This window comes from Penicillium cinerascens (genome assembly GCF_028974065.1).
Source record: "Penicillium cinerascens strain IBT 15544 chromosome Unknown contig_6_segment0_segment0, whole genome shotgun sequence".
NCBI lineage: Eukaryota > Fungi > Ascomycota > Eurotiomycetes > Eurotiales > Aspergillaceae > Penicillium > Penicillium cinerascens.
The window spans coordinates 1,299,919-1,319,232 of NW_026695295.1; the positions used below are offsets into that span (position 1 = coordinate 1,299,919).

The 19,314-nt window shown below is 51.6% G+C and overlaps 8 protein-coding genes across 8 annotated transcripts; 5 read left to right on the forward strand and 3 right to left on the reverse strand.

The window, feature by feature from the left end:
• Positions 1-933: 933 nt before the first annotated feature.
• On the reverse strand, positions 934-3,996 carry N7498_006458 (putative protein kinase Yak1; the record flags this gene model as incomplete). The annotated part of the gene is made up of 8 exons (XM_058453520.1): positions 934-1,688; positions 1,740-2,098; positions 2,157-2,276; positions 2,330-2,589; positions 2,650-2,809; positions 2,861-3,060; positions 3,121-3,383; positions 3,438-3,996. The coding sequence occupies 8 exons, from the start codon at positions 3,994-3,996 to the stop codon at positions 934-936; spliced, it is 2,676 nt and encodes an 891-aa protein (XP_058307711.1).
• Positions 3,997-5,271: 1,275 nt separating this feature from the next.
• N7498_006459 (DNA-dependent ATPase RAD26) lies at positions 5,272-8,757 on the forward strand (the record flags this gene model as incomplete). Its single annotated transcript, XM_058453521.1, has 3 exons — positions 5,272-5,364; positions 5,415-5,488; positions 5,550-8,757. 3 exons carry the CDS (start codon positions 5,272-5,274, stop codon positions 8,755-8,757), a joined length of 3,375 nt encoding a protein of 1,124 aa, XP_058307712.1.
• A 1,257-nt stretch (positions 8,758-10,014) lies between these two features.
• Positions 10,015-10,566, forward strand: N7498_006460 (uncharacterized protein; the record flags this gene model as incomplete). Its single annotated transcript, XM_058453522.1, has 2 exons — positions 10,015-10,384; positions 10,451-10,566. The coding sequence occupies 2 exons, from the start codon at positions 10,015-10,017 to the stop codon at positions 10,564-10,566; spliced, it is 486 nt and encodes a 161-aa protein (XP_058307713.1).
• A 1,103-nt stretch (positions 10,567-11,669) lies between these two features.
• N7498_006461 (uncharacterized protein) lies at positions 11,670-12,609 on the forward strand (the record flags this gene model as incomplete). The annotated part of the gene is made up of 3 exons (XM_058453523.1): positions 11,670-11,790; positions 11,841-12,419; positions 12,473-12,609. 3 exons carry the CDS (start codon positions 11,670-11,672, stop codon positions 12,607-12,609), a joined length of 837 nt encoding a protein of 278 aa, XP_058307714.1.
• Positions 12,610-13,987: 1,378 nt separating this feature from the next.
• On the reverse strand, positions 13,988-15,166 carry N7498_006462 (RNA polymerase II mediator complex subunit MED27 domain-containing protein; the record flags this gene model as incomplete). Its single annotated transcript, XM_058453524.1, has 3 exons — positions 13,988-14,158; positions 14,217-14,873; positions 14,984-15,166. 3 exons carry the CDS (start codon positions 15,164-15,166, stop codon positions 13,988-13,990), a joined length of 1,011 nt encoding a protein of 336 aa, XP_058307715.1.
• A 1,053-nt stretch (positions 15,167-16,219) lies between these two features.
• Positions 16,220-16,731, forward strand: N7498_006463 (uncharacterized protein; the record flags this gene model as incomplete). Its single annotated transcript, XM_058453525.1, has 2 exons — positions 16,220-16,432; positions 16,483-16,731. 2 exons carry the CDS (start codon positions 16,220-16,222, stop codon positions 16,729-16,731), a joined length of 462 nt encoding a protein of 153 aa, XP_058307716.1.
• A 602-nt stretch (positions 16,732-17,333) lies between these two features.
• N7498_006464 (uncharacterized protein) lies at positions 17,334-17,558 on the reverse strand (the record flags this gene model as incomplete). Its single annotated transcript, XM_058453526.1, has 2 exons — positions 17,334-17,473; positions 17,528-17,558. The coding sequence occupies 2 exons, from the start codon at positions 17,556-17,558 to the stop codon at positions 17,334-17,336; spliced, it is 171 nt and encodes a 56-aa protein (XP_058307717.1).
• Positions 17,559-18,038: 480 nt separating this feature from the next.
• On the forward strand, positions 18,039-19,139 carry N7498_006465 (uncharacterized protein; the record flags this gene model as incomplete). The annotated part of the gene is made up of 4 exons (XM_058453527.1): positions 18,039-18,143; positions 18,194-18,429; positions 18,489-18,835; positions 18,895-19,139. 4 exons carry the CDS (start codon positions 18,039-18,041, stop codon positions 19,137-19,139), a joined length of 933 nt encoding a protein of 310 aa, XP_058307718.1.
• Between the last annotated feature and the right edge of the window lie 175 nt (positions 19,140-19,314).

Sequence of the window (19,314 nt, forward strand, 5' to 3'; positions counted from 1 at the left end):
GCGAGGGGCTGACTATACCCGATCGGGACTAGTGCCCCTTCGGAGTGACTCGCCGTTTTGACTCAGTGTCTACTTTCGTATACTTCATCGCGAATTTCACGGCTCTTACAATGAAATGTTCCTGAATTTGTCGTACGCGCTTGTTATGCCATGTCCCGAAATATTCCGAGGTCAGAATGTCACATGTATCCAAGTATTCGAACACGGAGAAAAAGAAAACCCTTAAGCAAATCACACATCCACACACACCAAGGGGTTTACTACTCAGACAAGCAACGTTGGTGATATCTTTCTTTCATACTCCAGGCTATGCCGAAAGAAATGAAGCCAAAGGCGAAAAAAGTACACTAATAATCATCGCAACCGCCTATACCGAAAGGGCGGCTACGCGAAACCATTTGCAGGACAAGGGAGGAAAAAAAGAGCAAGAAGCACAAAACCAGAAAAAGTGGCCACGATGCCCTTCAGGAAGATCCGACCACACTCGGTCCTCTGCTCGACTATTCGCGAGCGACCGTGGAATCTTTCGATACAGAGCTAGGAAGAGCCATGTATCGAATTTCGCCCTCTCCGCCTTGGCAGCCATCTGACAACCATCTGACAAGAACCATGCTAGCTCAGATGCGAGGCCACACTGCTGATCAATGACTCATATCCCGAGTGACTCATGCCAAGAAAACATTAATATCACTTAGTAAGGATCATGGGCGGGAACGGGGTTGGTCGAGAGGGTACTGGACAAATCGAGCGAAAGCTCCAGGCATCAATGAGGTACAGGGGAGGGAGGGGGCAGCGCCCATTGGGAAGGAACGCGCACACGCTAGGCGTATGATCCTCGACTGCAAGGGGAAAGAAGCGGGAAAGAACGGAAGTTCGAGGCATCGTGCAAAGGCACTCGAGCAAAGTGAGAGCCCCAGATGCCTTCGGTGTCCTCTAGTGCCACTGGTTCGGGCCCATATATCCTTCGCTTAGGACACCGTCCTCGAGTGTGCGGATGAAGTCCCGGTTTCGCTGGTTTCCATTTCCACTACCACCAGCCCGGCTGCCGCGGCGACGTTGGTTGCCACTCGCGTCCGCGTAACCGTCAGCAGGAGGGGGGTAGTAGGCGGGACTGGGTTGCAGGCGAATGGGGGCACTGGGGTCGAGATGACTCGCCACGCGCTGGATCGTTGGCGGGATTCCTCCTCCATCATGCATGGTAGATGCACGCTGGCGACCTGCCCTTGTTGTTGCTTGAGCGTAGAGACTCTGTGATGGGGCGTACTGGGGCTGAGGAGGGATCTGGCCCGGAACCATATTCATCTGATGACCATAGCCGGGTGGTTGTGTGGGGTACGGGGGCGGTGGTGCGGCTTGCTGGTACATGCCATTGTACATAGGCGGCGGTTGAGCATGGGGCGGAGTGTGGTACTGATTCATCTGCATGTTGTACGCCGACTGCGCATGCGCCGCCTGTGCAGCGCGCTGCTTGCTAGCAGCCTCAGCCTGCTGTTGCTGCTGAACGCCGGGTGCGACAGTCTTGTTGAGTGACGAGTACTTCAGGTTCATTGGCGGCACGAATGGCCCGGTGAACTTCTGCTGAGTGATGAACGGGTGAAGTTTCGCCTGTTGGGGAGACCATCGCTCAAGAGGATTGATGGACAGCAGACCACGCACAAAGTCAATAAACGCGACTCGGTTGTTCAGCTCTATTGAGATTGGTTAGACATATTTGACCGGGAGCATCTCCAAAGACTTACCTCGTTCCATCTCGGCTTGCTTCATGTTCTTTCTCGGCATGGGGTAGCTCCGGATGATCTCCTCCAGGGTCGATGCAGAGAAATACTTCTTGCTCGGCTGTTCCTTGGTATTGTGTTCTCGCGAGTATTGCTCCAGGCTCTTCAGACGGTAGGTCTTCCGTCCGTACTCATCCTGTGTCTTTTCGAAAAACTCGCCCGATTGCTTGCCCATTTCCAGCATCCATGTTGGGGGCAGTCCCAGCATTTCAACAATCCGACAGACCTGGTTGTATTCAGAGGAGCCGGGGAATAAAGGCAGACCGAGGAACAGCTCGACGACGATGCAGCCGAGGGACCACATATCAATTGCCGAAGAGTACCTGTTTACTTGTTAGACCAAGATCTAGAAAGAGCAAAAGGACGGAAGGGAAAGCGTACGGCAAGCCAAGCAGCACTTCTGGCGAGCGGTAGAAGCGCGATTGAATATATGTGTAGACGGTCTGCCGCTCATCGCAAGCAGAGCCGAAATCTATAACCTTGATGATTGGGCTCTCGAGACTGTTATCCTCAAGTATTAGTGGTAGGTCAAGAGAGTAAGGCATCTGACTGACTTTTTCAGAAGAATGTTTTCCGGTTTCAGATCACAATGGATTAAATGAGCCTTGTTCAAAAGGCTTAGGGCATTCAACAGCTGCTGTGCAAAGACACGGACGAGAGTGGTGCTCAATCCGCGGAATTGGTTCTGCTTGATCAGTTCATAGAGATTGACACTGAGAAGTTCAAAGGCAAGACAGAGATGCTGTCGGTGAATGAAGGTGTCCTTCAGACGCAGAAGATGATGATCGTCGTTCTTATCGTATTTGCTATTCAGCTGTAGGGTGGCAGAGTAAGCATGGTGGTCCAATACTATGCAGTCAAGATAGAAGCTTACCAGATCCAGCACGGAGACCTCCATCATACTCTGGTTGAAATAGGCGGTCTTGTTCTTGATGACCTTAACAGCCACGACCTCTTGCGTCTTCAAGTTCTGGCATTTGACTACCTGACCGAAAGTGCCCTGGCCCAGAACATCAAGGATAAGGTAACGGTTCCTGCGCAAAGGTTAGATGAGAAACGACCCGACTGACGCGAGAGAGCCCTACTTGTGACCAGCCTCCTCGCTACCCAGGATGTCGTTGACGTAAAGGATGTAATCGCTGTCTTCGTTATCGTAACCATCGTTCTTCACGCCCTTGCTCGGTTTCGTCAACACACGCCGAGGGTTCCTCGAGGACTCGTAGTTGAAGTTCGGATTGCAGATGCGATACGTCGAAGGGAGGTGCGTCGTCAGGGCTTGAAGGGGCTATGGAGCGCAGCGGGTTAGAATAAAGGTAGAAAGGCACACCATCAAGCAACTACTTACACTGATGAAGCCACCCTCCGGGTTGGCACGCCGGTATGCAGGCTGAGTGTGGACCCGCGGTTGCAGCTCCTGCACCGACTTGATCTTCTGAAACTTGGGAACCGGACCACGTCCCGGGACTTGTGATGGCAGAGAGCCCGATCGTGGGGATCGCGTTCCGGGACCGAAGGAGGACCCCATGTGGGAGGATGCGGACGATGGGTAATACTGGTCGGGGCTGAGGTCGCCCGCCTGGAGCGGGGGTAATCTTGGGACACGATTCGCTGAGGGCGCCATTAGCATCATGACGAGGGAGCTGATCAGGAAAAGAAACTTACACGGCGGTGATTGATATCCCTGGGGAGGGGATGCGTAGTCTGCCGATCTGGTCGGCGACCGTCGCGTCTGGCCTGGAGCTGATGGGGGAAAGCTGTAGCCCTGTTGGGACTTCCCGGGGCTCGTAGGGTATGACATCGGCGGCGACAGCACGTTCATCGGCGAGTACCTGCGGGCGGCCGACGACTCTTCGGCCTGAGAGAGGAATTGAGACGAGGCGCGATTGTGTTGATTCGGCCTCGAGGGGTACTTGGTCCGGTTGTATGGGTCCGCATCCTCCATGGTGGCATCCGCATCGGTGACATAATCCCGACTACGTGACGTGGCGGTAGGGGACGAAGCCATGGAGACAGGCTTGGAGTTGGGACCGGCGGAGGGAGACTTGGAGTTGGTGCCGGGAGTTTGGAAGGTCTCATACGTATAGCCCGGGACGGGGGGCTGTGACTGCGGTGGCTGACCGTACTTCGAGGCTAGTTGCTGGGGATGCGACGCCAACCCGGTATTGAACTGCGTGGGACGACCCATCAGGGGGTCTTGGTAAGGCTGCCACCCGGATTCCATCGTGGGAGAAAGGAATCAGGATCAAAGGTGGGAAAGGAAATTCGAGAATTGAACTCCGTCACCGTCACCGTCACCGTCCACAGTGCACATGCACTGCGATCGGGGGGTGCGTAGGATCCTAGCGGGGAACAACACAAGAGGCGCGACCGCAGTAGGAAGGCACAGAAGGGAATGAATCTCCTGCGGCGAGAGAGGGAGGGAATGGAGAGGGTTAATTTGTAATTGAGCACCAGCGCATCATCTGAGAGATCGATTTGGACGGGTCCGACTATGAGTGGAGGGCGAAGGGCGGTCGCTATTTACGCTGCCTTGGGCCAACTCGGAACAGGAAGATTTGAAGTTGAAGATATAAAAAAGTGATCTTCGAGCGCAAAGGAAAGGGGGCAAGAAACACAATCACGGAGATGATCGTGTATACCCAACTTGTGCTCAACGTGGAGAGAAGAGGAGGGGAAATGGGAAAGTGGAGAGGGAGGTTGCTTCGTGGACTTCGATGGGATCGTCGCGTAGAATTCTATCTTAACATTTACTCCCTAGCTCGTTTCTGTGTGGGCAAGGGTCGTCTCCCCCGGTCTGAACCGTGAGCTACATTCGATCGTGATCTCAACTCGGTGATCTCACCACTTCGTCTCCTCGGCGACGTACTAGCCTGAGATCGTCGCCTCATTGCATACCCAACTGGCGATGCGGCGTGAGTGCCCGATCTTGATTCTTTCAGATGAGAGCCACGCTTGAAGTCGCTAGTGTGGGTTTTCCAGGTGTCTTGGTTACGACGCACGGTACCTCTGGTGGTTTACAGGAGCTGATAGGGCATACATGGACGATGACGAGGGCCCTGTGTGCACTATGAACACAATGTCGACCGCCATTGCCCAGGAGCGAGCACCCTATCATGTGTATGCTTGAAAGCTAGACAAAGCTGTCTCTACAAAATAGTACGAACCTATTGTCCTAAATCAATCGCATTCGAGTTAACAGATAGGTACCTCCACGTAATTTGCGCCACTTTCAGGCTGCAAGGGATGACTCAGGGTCACGTGAATTATCCGGGCGGCTCCCTGGGGCGGTGAGGTGTTCTGCCCCGCCGTTGCCACCGATAACGAATAGTTGCGTCTATCGAGGTTTCTCTCCATTGATTCTTCGAGGGCAGGTCATTCATTGGGGTTGTCGCCATGCCTTCCTTCGCCCCGTCTTGACGTGAGCTTTCTAGCAAACAGTGCCAGTCCTTCTTTTCTTCTTTCCTCTTCTCATCTCATCCTTTCTTTTCACCCTGCCATGGCTTCCAACGAGACTGAGGCGAGCCGTCTGCAGGAGCTCAACGCAGTCGTGCGTGACCAAGAGGACCTGGAACGGGATATCACCAGCAAGGTCAGTTTATTCTCACTCTCAGCCTGACTCGGCGCTCACTATTTTTGTAGGCGGACCAGATCCTCGCGGAGAAAGCCGAGGAAAATGACATCAGACGCCTAGAGAAGGCTTTGAATGAGAAAGAGTATGTTTGCCTGTGCAACTCATTTTTCAGTGCAGTGATGCTGACTTTTATCTCTCTTTAGAAAGGTCGATGCTCAAATCCGACAGGCACGCCACCGCCTGGCCCAGAACGTCGGGCAAGCAACCCGCCACCGACTCGAAAATGAGCTCCACAAGCAGGAGGGGCGTCGATCCGAAATCCAAAATGACGTTCGAGATATCCAGAAGCGTATCGACGATCGGCGCAAGGACCAGGAGGCTGGGGCCGGTAGCCAGGGCTCCGGCCGACTACCCAACGAGTCCCGGCGTGACTACCTCCTTCGGACAGGAAAGATCACCCCATTCGATCTCGCCAACGCCAGAACACGGGATGGCCCCCTTTCGAATCTCCAGGATGCCTTGGATGACGCAGAAGATCAACAGAAGGAAGATGAGGAGCGCGCACAAGCGCCGGATGAGCCCAACGCGTCCCACCGCAACCTTGCGCGCCCCGGCCTGGATTTTGACAACGTCAGCGAGAGTAGCCACACGGAAAGTAGCGGGAAGCGCAGGAAGCTTGCCGTAAGACCCAAACCTGTGAAGACTCGCAAGTCCAGTTCCCCGGATGTCGACTCATCTGCGAGCTACGTTGCTTCGGACGGTGCCAGTGTGGAATCGGAAGATGACGACTTTATGCCCGATACCGAGACCGATACCATCACTCGCAAGCGCAAGCAGACCAAGGCCGAGGCCGAATTCGAGGATCTCAGTGGTGTGGATGATGGTAACGAAAATGTCTACCAAGATCGTCTCCAAAAGTGGATCAAACGACGCAGCGCCGCCCGGAAACGCGCACAGCCAGACATCAAGGAGGAAGATGAGGAACAGGATGAATGGCTCAAGCCACATCCCACGGAACCGGATATGGAGCTTGCGAACGGCCTCCGCATCCCCGGGGATATTAGCCGATATCTCTTTGACTACCAACGCACGGGTGTCCAATGGCTCTGGGAATTACATCAACAGATGGTCGGTGGGATCATTGGAGACGAAATGGGCCTGGGCAAGACCATTCAGGCCATCTCCTACCTTGCGTCCCTGCACCACAGCAATTTATACACCAAGCCTGCCATCATTGTTTGCCCAGCCACCCTCATGGTGCAATGGGTCAATGAATTCCATCGGTGGTGGCCAGCATTCCGTGTCTCGATCCTGCACACCTCTGGTAGTGGCATGGTCAATCTCAGCAAGGAACGCAACCGCGAGCGTCGACTGGCATCCGAGACGGTGGGCAGCAACTCTTCTCGGCATATGTCAGCCGGCCAAAAAGCTGCCAAGAAGATTATCAATCGCGTCACTGAGGCGGGTCACGTCTTGGTGACAACATATGCTGGCCTGCAGTCGTACGCCGATCTTCTAGTTGGCGTTGACTGGGGCTGTGCTATTCTTGACGAGGGTCACAAAATTCGAAACCCTGATGCTAGCATCACATTCAGTTGCAAGGAGCTTCGAACTCATCACCGCATCATCCTATCTGGCACTCCAATGCAGAACAGCTTGATTGACCTGTGGTCTCTTTTTGATTTTGTGTTCCCCATGCGCCTGGGAACCCTGGTCTCCTTCAAGAACCAGTTCGAGATTCCCATTCGCCAAGGCGGATACGCTTCCGCCTCCAACTTACAGGTCCAGACTGCCGCGAAGTGTGCAGAGACATTAAAAGATGCCATCAGTCCCTACCTCCTCCAACGCTACAAGGCGGATGTCACGGCTGATCTGCCTCAGAAGAGCGAGCAAGTGATCTTTTGCAAACTCACCAAGTGGCAGCGGACGGTCTACAAGCGATTCCTTGGTTCGGATGACATGCGTTCCATTGCCAGAGGCAAGAAGAACTCTCTCTTCGGAATCGACATTCTTCGAAAGATTTGCAACCATCCGGATCTCGTGGATCATGCATTTCGATCCCACGAGGCCGACTATGGTCAGGGAGAACTATCTGGTAAGATGCTCGTTTTGAAAGGCCTTCTCGAAGTGTGGAGAGATACCGGCCACAAGACTTTGCTTTTTGCGCAAACACGTCAGATGCTGGACATTATTCAAAAGTTTATTCGGAACCTCGGTGATTTCAACTTCCGTCGCATGGATGGAAACACTGCGATCAAAGACCGCCAGAACATGGTGGATGAATTCAACACCAACCCTGACATCCATGTCTTCCTCCTTACGACCAAAGTTGGAGGTATCGGTGTGAATCTTACCGGAGCCGATCGGGTCATCATCTATGACCCCGACTGGAATCCATCGACCGACATGCAGGCCCGTGAGCGGGCCTGGCGTCTGGGCCAGAAGCGAGACGTCACCATCTTCCGTCTGATGACCAAGGGCACCATCGAAGAGAAGATTTATCACCGCCAGATCTTCAAGCAGTTCCTAACCAACAAGATCACCAAGAATCCCCACCAGCGGGAGGGCTTCCAGCTCGGTGATCTCTACGATCTGTTCTCTCTGACTGAGGAGAATGACAACGAGCTGGAAACAACCAGACTTTTCAAGAATGCCGAAGTGACCTACCAAGAAGAGGAGCAACCGACTACCAATAAGAACAGTGCCAAGAAGATCAAATCAAACTCGCCACAGGCCGAAGATATCAACACCGTCCCGGGAGTCGCCAATGTTGAAGAGTTCAAGAATACCTCCGAGGAGGCCAAGGACGCTCAAAACGCCGAAGAACGCATCATGCATGGCATCTTTGCGCGTTCCGGTGTCCACTCCGCCCTCGAGCACGATCACATCGTGGATGGCAGACGCGCGGTCCGAGCCGACGCCAAGGACATCGAGCGCGCTGCACGCCGGGTCGCTGATGAGGCGGCTGCCGAGCTCCGCAAAGCGGAAGAGACCGCTCGCACCATGCCCATTGGGCTCCCCACCTGGACCGGCCAGTACGGCGTCGGAGGTCGTGACGACCAGGGCAGTAGCTCTGCGCGTCCTGCTCGAGCAGGACCTTCGTCCGCCAATCTCATCGCGAACCTCAACCCCGCTGCTGCTCAAAACAATCCCGCATCTCCCACGGTGCCGGATAGAATGCCTCGCGGCAAGGAATTCGTGCCACTCATCCGAGACTTCCTCCTCAAACGCCGTGGACCCGTTTTCAGTCAGGTTATTGTTGACAACTTCAGCCACTACTGCACGAACCAGCAACGTTCTGCTGAATTCCAGGAGGCTTTGAAGAAAGTGGCTACACTCGAGCGAGACCGCGGTGGGCGTGGCAAATGGGTTTTGAAGCCGGAGTTTGCAAGAGATGTTTCAAGGAGATGAAGAATGTCTGTACGTTACCTAGAGAAGTATATATTAAGGGGATGGCATCATGTACGATAAAAAGGAACTAACGATGCAATGAATGCGATCATGATTATGCCAATGACAATGAAAAAAAAGCCGTTCTTTCACAACCGCAGACAAATAACGCGGGGCCGATACAATTGAATTCTAAAACAGATACACTTATAACTCTTTCGTAAATCGTATCCTCAACTGCTCTCTGGATGTCGATAGTCGACGTCAGATACACGTGACTTGCGAACCGGCGGGGTGCACGATTTGGTACAGGATTCTGGGGGTGTGGGGGTGGGAATCTGGTTACGGAATATTTTCAAGAATGCCTGAGCAGCCTATACATGTGGACCAGATGCCCGGTTGAAGATACCGAGGCTTCAGGGGTTCGGTGCCAAGTACAGCTTTCCATGGATGGCACGAACCAAAATAGAGAACCCAACACAACCAGACTTATCGTACCGTGAGTAGAGGATAGAACACTTCGATGCACACATTTGTTCTACAATTTAAACATCCCAAGGATGGCAGAATTGAAATAGCCACAAATCATATCTTTCAAATGAGAAAAGCTGTTTCGGATCGGGCACAAAGCCAAGCCAAGCGGGGGCGGAGACCGATCTACACCCCTCGATGCGCTAACTGGCGCACGATGCGTCCCCTAACATATCCGTATCCACTCACTGGAGAAAGCTCGAAGCCGATTGTAATCATCCGTCCCATTGCCCTCGAGACAATCCAAGTTTCAACTGATCTGCTCGGTTCAATCTGGATGCAATCAAGCAATCCACGGATTTACATCTTCCTGAGACAACTACGGAGCAACCGACCTGGAGATCTGCAGCTGCTGCAAGCAGCCTTATACTGCCACCCCCCTATCATTGTTACTTAGCCGAAGCTTTCAGGGTCAGAAAGAGATCACCCAGCACGCCTTACAAATGCAGGGCTACGAAACTCATCAGCGACCTTGATATAGCATCCCAGCTCAGGCCGATCACAAAGCACAACCCGTCCCAGGAGGAGCCACCATGGATCCAAGGATGCGATCGCAGATCGCCAAGTTCGCTCGGGTGACGCTATACTCCACACCCAGCAAGACACTGCCGGTGTCTCTGCATAAATAGCGGTGTCATTCCCTCGTCACTTCCCAGCACCCTTACATTTCCAATCCAGCCTCCAGTGAATCCCTCAATTCCACCTTTACCATCCATCATCCATCATACACACCATACACTACACAAAATGAACCTCCTCTCTACCCTCCTCTTCGCAGCCGCGGCCTCCGCCAGCCCCCTCGAGAAGCTCTTCAACCTCGTCACTTCCGGCAGCGGTAGCAACAACGGACTCTACGTAACCACGGAGTCTAACGGTCCCCTAAACAGCATCGCCGTGCTGAGCGACAAGGCCGACGCCGCGACCTTCTACGTGAACCACGGCACCGTACGCTATCAGGCTCCCAATGGCGCGCCTTATGCCATGGCTCTCGTTTCTGGGTCCGACGCTCAGGAACCCGTGGAAGTTAGCGTGAGTCCGTCTTCGGGGAGCTCGGGCTTCAAGGTTGCGGATAATGGGGTTTTGTCTGTTGAGGGTCAGAACTGGGGTGGTTGGTTGGGTAAGTTTTGTTCCTTTTTCTTCGTTTCCTGTTAGATAAGGATGTGGGGCGCTGACTTTGGCTTAGTTTGTGATGGCGATAGCGAGCCGGCTCTGGAGTACGTTAACACTCAGTCTACGGCTGATTTAAAAGAGGGATGTGAGAAGGTGCAGCTGCATGCTGTCGTTGAGACTTCTTCCTAGAGCTCCGGATGGGTTTTTCTAGTGTCTTGTGTATATTTTGCGTTCTTGGTATAGACGTTAGAATGGCGTTGGAATGGTATTCATGATTCTCAACATGAGGAGAGCTTTGTTGTTTGAAGTCGGAACAGCCGTAATGGAGGATAGATGCCTATGGATAAGAAGCAATGGTTAGTTGCAGGTCTATATTGCGCCAGTTAAGTCTGCCCAGGTGTCTGTCTTTTCTGAAACTTGCTCCATATCGATCTCCTTGGGGATTTGACAAAGCGTCGGCACCACAGAGCCTCGAGATCCCTACAATCTTGATTTTTAATATTTGTGATACCTCTACGACCTTGTGAGAGTCCTGAGAAAGTTACTTTTTTCACCTGATGGATGGTTGGCTACTTCAATATTTCCAAGGGTAAAACTTTGTATGTACCATGGCTGGGTCAATGTCAATTCCTCCCAGTGTTTATCACGAGAGAACGGGCTGGTAAATGTCAAGTATACAGTGCAGGCGAGTAACTGAAGACTTGAACAAGTCTGCAGACTCCATAGACGAGTCTATGTGATGATCGCCTATAAATAGACGATGTCTCACCTCCTTGAAAGCCACCATCGCCCGTTTTGGTTTAGCTCCGCAATACACCTCAAACACCTTTCTTTTCCTTCACTTTCCGTGCCACATTCCAATCTTCTCTCTAACCACTCTCGCTTTTACCGTCACTCGTTTGACTGTCCTCGCTGCCTTTGTTCGCTTTGGTGGTTGTGTGTCGATTCGAGGACCCGCACCCCACAGAACCCTCCCGAACCCACACCTGTGATCGACACCACTCGGTTTCCAGACTGGTCACAAGTCCGATAGCATTTTTCCGCGCTCTCCACGTCCTTTTGGTCGTCCCTCATCGCCATTTAGATTCTACCACAGGCACTATTGAAGTCGAAGTGGTCTACGACACCCTTTAGACTTCGCTGTTCCCCGTCAACCTTCTCTAGCGACTCCACCCTGCCACTCGCTGCAAGGGGTTGTTGATTCGTCTCTTTTACCCACCAGGAGATTTTCTACCCCTGCTGTCCCTGATCTGCTCTCCTCCACAACCAGATCTGCATCCACAACACTCGTAATGCGGTCCTTCATCGTCACATTTTTGTTTACGGTGCTGCTGTGCACCGTTACCTCGGCTTGGCCATGGGGGTCCCATGGAGAAGTCTACGCCCGTGATGCAATCTTGGACAGGCGCGCAGGTGCGCATTCTGGATCTCGTTCTCGCAAGCCCAAGCTGACCATGTCTTAGAATCGACCTCGACTGATGGGACGACCACTGCCACTGCCGAGTCGACTTCAAATACCCCGACCACCTCTACGGGCACGTCCGCCTCAGACACCACCGACACAGCTACTACAGGCCAGACCACGAGCGGCACGAAGACAGACACCAAGACAAAGTCGAAGACCACCACCTCCACCTCCATCTCAATCAACCCTGCGGCCGGTGCGGGAGGTATCTCGATGATCACCCCAGCCGCGACATCGACCACCTACTACATGATCGGGCAGGATATTACATTTGTGTGGAACTACACTTCCCTCTCCGTGACCCCGACGGCTGTCGATGTCGTTGCATCGTGCAGTATCAACTCCCAAATCTACACCCTCACTCAAAACATGAGTGCCGAGGCTACCGGAACGTACATATGGGATACCGGGAAATACCAGTCCTCCGCCACTATCCCATTGTTGACGGCAACCTACACGCTTTTCGTTTACGACGCGAGCAAATCCCTGTCTGATACCCCCGTTGCCGGCTACCTGGGCAGTAATATTGGATACAGCTTCGGCATGTACACCCCGCAGCCCTACACCCCTCTAGGTGGTGAGTTTTCCTCAATTCCCAACCCATTTTCATCACGAGACTAACATTCCCAGAATTCCGTTGCGCCACCTGCAGCGGCTCCATCTCCGACATCCAACGGCAAGGCATCAAATTCGCCCTCGGCATGGCCTTGATCACGATCGCGTCCTTCAGCTGGTTCGTCGGCGGCCTCGGCATCTTTTCTTCCTGAAAAGCCACCTAGAAGGGGAAAGCGACATTCTCATGAATATATTTTAATTGCTGGCGTTTCGATTCTTCCAAGCGAAATTTGGGTTATGATAATAGCAAGAAAACCGGCGTTTGCTCATATGCGGATATAGGGACGGTCATGTTATCTGCATTGTTTTTTCACTACTCCCTTTTCCAATTTCCATTTCATGCTTCTCTGCTCTCTGCATGGAGCCAGTGAAAGGCTCGCCGTTGAATTTTGCATCTTTCGGGTCGGTGTCCTTACATCCTTTAATCTATGCATTCTCGGCACATACTACAAAAAAAGATTTTCTGCAACGTCGTTTCCAATGGATACCATGTTTGGGAATTGATTCATGCACAAAGCACCAAAGTGAATAATGTCTGTCTCCCACTGCATCAAAAAGCTAGACAGTTGCTTAGTAGATGCCATTGTCTCCTCCGGAACTCATCCAGTGTGCGAACGCATTAAAACAAAAAGAGAGCTGTCTTGGACGTTCATTGCCACCGTTAAGACATGTGTCTTTCAACGCTTTGCGTTTCTTAGGGTATCGGGCCTTGTCACCATGTCTAAAACCAACCACAAACACAAACACAAACCAAGCGATCACGCTGTAACAACTTAATTTGCAATCTGACTCAACTAGGCCTACGGAGTGTAGAAAGAAATGTCAATCAAAGAGAAAAGATGACCTAATGTGAGCAACCAAAGCACAATACCGTACAAGTATGAACTACAAGACCTCAAGAAAGGTTGTTTGATTGCTCCCTATATCTAGTCTCCAATCCCCTACCCACAGGACCCTCAACCTTGACACTCTCCTAGTACCACCACATCCCATAATCCCACCCCGAGAGTCGACATGGGACAATCTCCAACCCTCGGTTGGATCTGGCCCAAAGACCAAAGACCAGGCCAGCCATCCCATTGGCCCCGACGCTGGCGACTCCGGGATATCCTCACAAACAAAGGACCTGACATCTACGTCGGGGTAATCGGGAAAAAGAGGGTATCGCAAACGAATTGGCACCGGTGGACCGAAGATACAGATGACTGCGATACTCCCATCCCATGGGCCCGTCGGGGTCCTGGCGTGAAGTACGACTTCCGGCAGAGAAAATATCAGGTTCCGGACCGGGGAACTTGGAGTAGGGTTGAGTATTGCACTGGTGGGAGGAGTCGGGGGACGTTTGGGAGGGATGAAGTGCATGTTGTGCCGAGGAGGTATTGGGATAAGGATGGTGTTGAGTACCCGGCGAATTTGTGGCATGATATTGTCCATGGTGCGCATTCGAATCGGTAGGGGGTTGTGGGGGATTGTCGCTCATTTGAAATTTCTTTTGTCTTGTGTGGGTATACTGGGCGTCTGGTAGAGGAATCACGCGCAGTCGGAGTGCAATGCGTCGAATGCGAATGTGCGTTGTTCCTCCTGGGGTGGCTGGATGGGTTGAACGCGGCGGATGGTTGGGAGTTGGGCGCCGTTGTTGGTTAACCGGGTGCATTTGGCGCAAGGCGTCGACTTGATGTCGGCGTATGATGAGATCATGTCCTAGAAGATGAATCAATACAAGAACTTCTGCTTATTTTCCATGCCAGGCAAACCATACCAGTAAGAAAGCGAGATCCCATTTCCGCGATCGTGTATTCAAGCAATCCATTATAGAGTTCTCCAGCTTGGTGGGAGATCGACCAGGAGGAGTCTTGGCGGAGACCTGCCATTCAGACACGCCCGATACATCAGGATCCTTCATGCCTTCAACCAGCAAGATCATTCCTGCCTTTGCTAGCGCAACTCCCAGTGAAAATGCCTTCTGGCCCTTGACTACACGGACACCTGGGATGTTTCGTTGAACGAATCTCTCGACGACAGTTTCCCATTCGCCCTCCGATGATTGAGCCTTGGCACGCTCGACGTCTTCCTCTTCTCGTTGACTTTCTTCTTCTTTTGTCTTCTCGGCCTTGAGCAGTTCCTGCAGAAGAACATCGTAATCCATCTCCCAGATTCCTGTAGGCTGCAGGAGCTGGCCATTAGACTCTTTGATGCGGGCCTCAACACGCGCCCAAATGGGCTGCAGCTCGGGGCCGCGCCACGTAGATTGAAAGTTCTCGATATTGCTGAGCTTGTTGCGTGCAGTCTGATTCAGCTCTTCGCGGAGCAATGATGGTGATTCAGCAACTGCCTTCAGGGGTGAGGCTTTGGAATTTGAGATGGGGACCAGTGGCTCAAGTACCCCATCAGGCACGGACTGGCGCAATACATGGATCTGGGATCGTTAGCCTGGTTCAAGGAATTGAGGAGGGGCTTGATATGGTGGGCATTGACGCATAGACGCGATTGAGGGGTAAAGGGTCACCATGGAATGTCAGTACTGACCTGTCGCTCAAGCTCTTGAAGCTTTGCCAATGATGAGACGAGTTGGATCTCCGAGTCCCAGTTGATCTGTGGCGTGTTACCATTCCCGGCCTGGGGTCCACCTTGCGTGGCAGAAAGCTTTTCCTCCGCTTTAGGCACTATAGAGCCAGCTGCAGGTGCGGAAGCATTCGGAATGGTAGACATGGCCGGAGAGTGAGAAGAGTCGTCCGATGAACGGAGGCGCTGAGTTTCGGAACACCGATCCCAGAGAGGAGTCGCCCGAGTGGATTTTATATCTCTCGCTTTCGCGAGACCCTGTATATGCAATGCTCGATAAGCTGCCAGCTGCTATTTGAACAAAGCGCGCTGCCAGGCGGGCCTGCTTTCAGTTTTCAAGCTAGGCGGAGGACTGATGTCCACCTCGGTTAATGCAGTTAAAAGAGACAGAATTGACACTCGGTATATATAAGCGGGGATTCCGATAAGATTTGGCGCTTTTATTGTCAATTGATTGTAGAGGCCATTGATTTTTGAGGCTGCAATGCAAGCGAGGGAGTCGCGGGAACAAAACCCCAGCCACAAGCAGCAGCCACTGTGGCAGGTCTAGAGCCACATCACGTGATGTTAACGTATGGGTTCTTCTCAAGAGAACATTTTGGTTTGGGGTTGTTTTGTAGGCTCACGGTAGTCTGTAAGACTAGAGAAAAATGCAGGTACTTTATCGAGACAGTAATCTTCCGATCGCTCTCTTTGGAGGACGATTGGCTCTTTATACCAATGTTACTTGCGAGAAGAAGAATCTTGAAATATTCTATGTGGCTTGAATTTTAATTTTGAGCTCGCAGCTGTATCAAGATGCGTCTCAAAAAGCAACTTATTGGGTCAATCTTTTCGGGAGATATTTGGGGTTGGGAGGTAATGACCATAGCGAGATGTGGAGAGCATTGTCTGGGAACTAACTAAAGACGAAGGTAATGGCAAGATGAACCCTTCTAGTCAGGGACAAACTGCCAGCCATCGGAGACAAACGAGATCTACTATTTCTTTCAAAATACTAACAATGCAGTTATTCAACATGAGCTATATCAGACTCTGTCTTACTTGCTGATACACCTTTGTTGGTCCAGCTCAGATTTTTAATGTTGAATACCGAGCGTATACTCTCTATACAGGGAAATAAGTTACCAGCATTAGTAGTACGAAGCAAGCAATATATTTTTACTGATCTATCGACTATCGGAATCCCCGGAATCAAAAATGGCCGTGACACGATCTAACCAAGACACGAGGAAGCTTACAGTCAAGGAGGCTTCCAAGCCGGACGCTCCCCGGACGGATCAAAATACAGCCGCAGACGGCTGCCAGCGGTGCTTTCTCCGCCTAGAAAAGAACCCCGACCATACTTGCGAATCGCGTCAACGGTCTAGGTCGTGCCGCTACTGCCTTCAAGTACGCCACAAGTGCAAGCCGGTATGTTGTGGCAAAATAAGCGATCTTGATACCTGCTCACCATTAAATAGCTCCCCAGGGAGGTATATCCTGCTGTTGTTGCTGCTCTGGAAAAGACGGGAGAAGAGAGGAAGGAGGCAATCCTTGTTGTTCGCCAAATGATCCGGCTACGAACTCGCCGACTCAGGTCAGAGAAGAGAGCGCGAGATGAGCAGCTTCAGCGTGAACGGCGGGCTACCTTTAAACCTCTGTCCCACTCAGTTACAAATCGAGAAGGGTTCGGTCAACTGAACTTATTTTCGCGGGATAATGAGGTTTGAGTTCGTAGAGATGGGGTAAATAAAAGAGTAGACGCTTTTGGCTTTTGTCAGATTGATAGACTATAGTTGTTGAGCTTTTGTGTTCAATTTTGAAATTGAAGATTGTTGTTCCGGTCTTGTACTTCTTTTATCCCGAAACGAGTAATTCGCGTCTTGGGACTATTTATTTGATCTTCCCTCTGGGGCAGGGACCCAGTGGAGCAGACTCGCTTAGTGACTGCTGAGATCAAGGGTCATGGACAGATTCAAACGGAGGGAACTGGTGGTGAGAAAGAGACTGAGATTATCAATGAGGGGCACGTATGAAGACTGTGTGCTTCAATTTGAGGCTATTTTAAGCGAGTTGAGCATTACATTCTCTAAGTTTGCACAAAGAATAGAGGCCTATTGTCCTTGATGGGCGCGATATGAAGGATGGGAAGTGACAATAAGCCACGACTACTTGTTCAACATCAATCTTGACATTCATTGCCTACATGGGCTGCGCTTAAACTCTCCAATAACGCCACACCTGCAATAACAACCCCCACCCCCACCCCCACCCCAACCCCATTATCATGCAACCCATTATCATGCAACTAGGAGATCACACATCCTTGTAGTCAATCAGCCTTGGCAGCCTTAGGCGGGTACTTCTTCCCATCCTTCTCAACCTGTGGCGAGCAAGTGCACCGCTCGCTTTCCGGGATAGAATCCATCACCGAAGGAACATGGTTACCGCAGCCCCACCAGGAGGCCTTGTCTGTTTTCCACGATCAGCCACTGCGTGCGTCAAAAGATTTTTTTTATAGCATACTGCAGGTAGAGCACTGAGCCTTCATACACATGATGGGCAAATGAGGTTGTAGTTGATAGATATTTCTGCAAAGATATGGCGGATCAAGCGGACTTTGATGTGGAGAGACAGCGGCGAGCGGGAAGTGGTTCTATATACTTTTCCAGGGCCTAGGGGTCTTAGTAATAGCCGGTAGCTTAGAGACGCCGATAGTAAAGCCCGAAAGCCCGATCTGGTGCCGGCATCGGCATTCACAATTAATGCGTCAAGCATTGGGAATAATGTGGAATATTAAATATAGGAATAATTTCAGATCTATTCTTCAGGATTGAGCTTGTAAAATTATTGTCTTCAATGTGGTTTCAATGATGGTGCAGACTCAAGCGAATCTGTGTTGTGTGGGGCTCGACGCGGGATGGAACCCGAGTCTTGACTTCACTCTTCACTTCCACTCGGCCGTGGCATGATCAGGCTATTATCTCAGGCTATTGTTTCTTTGCCACTCGGACGTAAAAAGCTTCAGTTCATTACAATGACTGTTGTCGCTGTGGCTGGTGGCACCGGAGGCGTGGGGAAGACCATTGTCGAGAGGCTCGCTCAAGAGTCCAAATTCCGGGTTATCGTGCTATCGCGTAATGTCAGTATTGTGCTCATCATGCGGTAAGAAAAATGTTGAACTCTTCTTAGGTACCAGAACGGAAGTCGGGCTCTCAAATAGTCCAGCATGTGCAGATCGACTACAATGACTTTGCTTCGATGACAAAAGAGCTCGAGCGTCATAACGTGCACACTGTCATCTCCGCCGTCGGGCTTCTATCCGATGAAGCCAGCCAGTCTCAAATCAACCTGATAGATGCTGCCGAGAAATCATCAGTGACTGAAAGATTCATTCCGAGCGAATTCTCATTTATCCAGACGAAAGAGTGAGTCCTCGAGCGACTTGCCACCCGGTTTATCTAACAACGCCTTCCCTTTGTCACAGTCTACTTCCCGTGGATCCTAGTATCCAATGGTGGCTCGATGCAGCCGATAGATTGAAAAGCAGCTCTCTAAAATACACCAGGGTGATTCCCGGCTTCTTCATGGATTACTGGGGAATGCCGAATATCCAAACCAACCTCCAGCCATACAGTTTCGGTATCGACATAGGTAGCGGCATGGCAGCCATTCCTGGCGATGGGACCGATGTGATTTGCATGATCTACACATACGATATGGCCACCTACCTGGTCAAAGTGCTGGACCTGGACGAATGGCCCGAGTTTAGCGTGATTGTAGGCGACCAAGTTACCTACAATGAGCTCTTGGCTCTGGCCGAGGAGATCACAGGTTAGTCGTTTTGCCTTTTCTATTGATGTGTAGTGGAAACTAAGAGAATCACGGAACAGGCAAGAAGTTCCAAGTCAGCTACGATAGTCTCGATCAGATCCAGGCGGGGAACGTCACCGTTCCGCCTATGCCAAAGGGCGCCGAGTACCCCGTGGAGGAACTCAAGGAGACTACTGCTCTGGTCAGCCGGTTGACTGTGAACGGTGTCTTTGACTTGCCCAAGGAAAATCGAATCAATGCTCGATTCCCTGACGTGCGACCGATTACAATGAAGGAGTTCTTGGAGAAGGCTTGGAGAGGCTAGTGGATATGACGTTCAATTCAAATATTTCAAGGTGCTCCTACCAAATGAGGTGCTCCTACCAAATGAGGTGCTCCTACCAAATGAGGTGCTCCTACCAAATGAGGTGCTCCTACCAAATGAGGTGCTCCTACCAAATGTTTCAATCAACCAAGAACACTTTCAAGCCATTATTTCG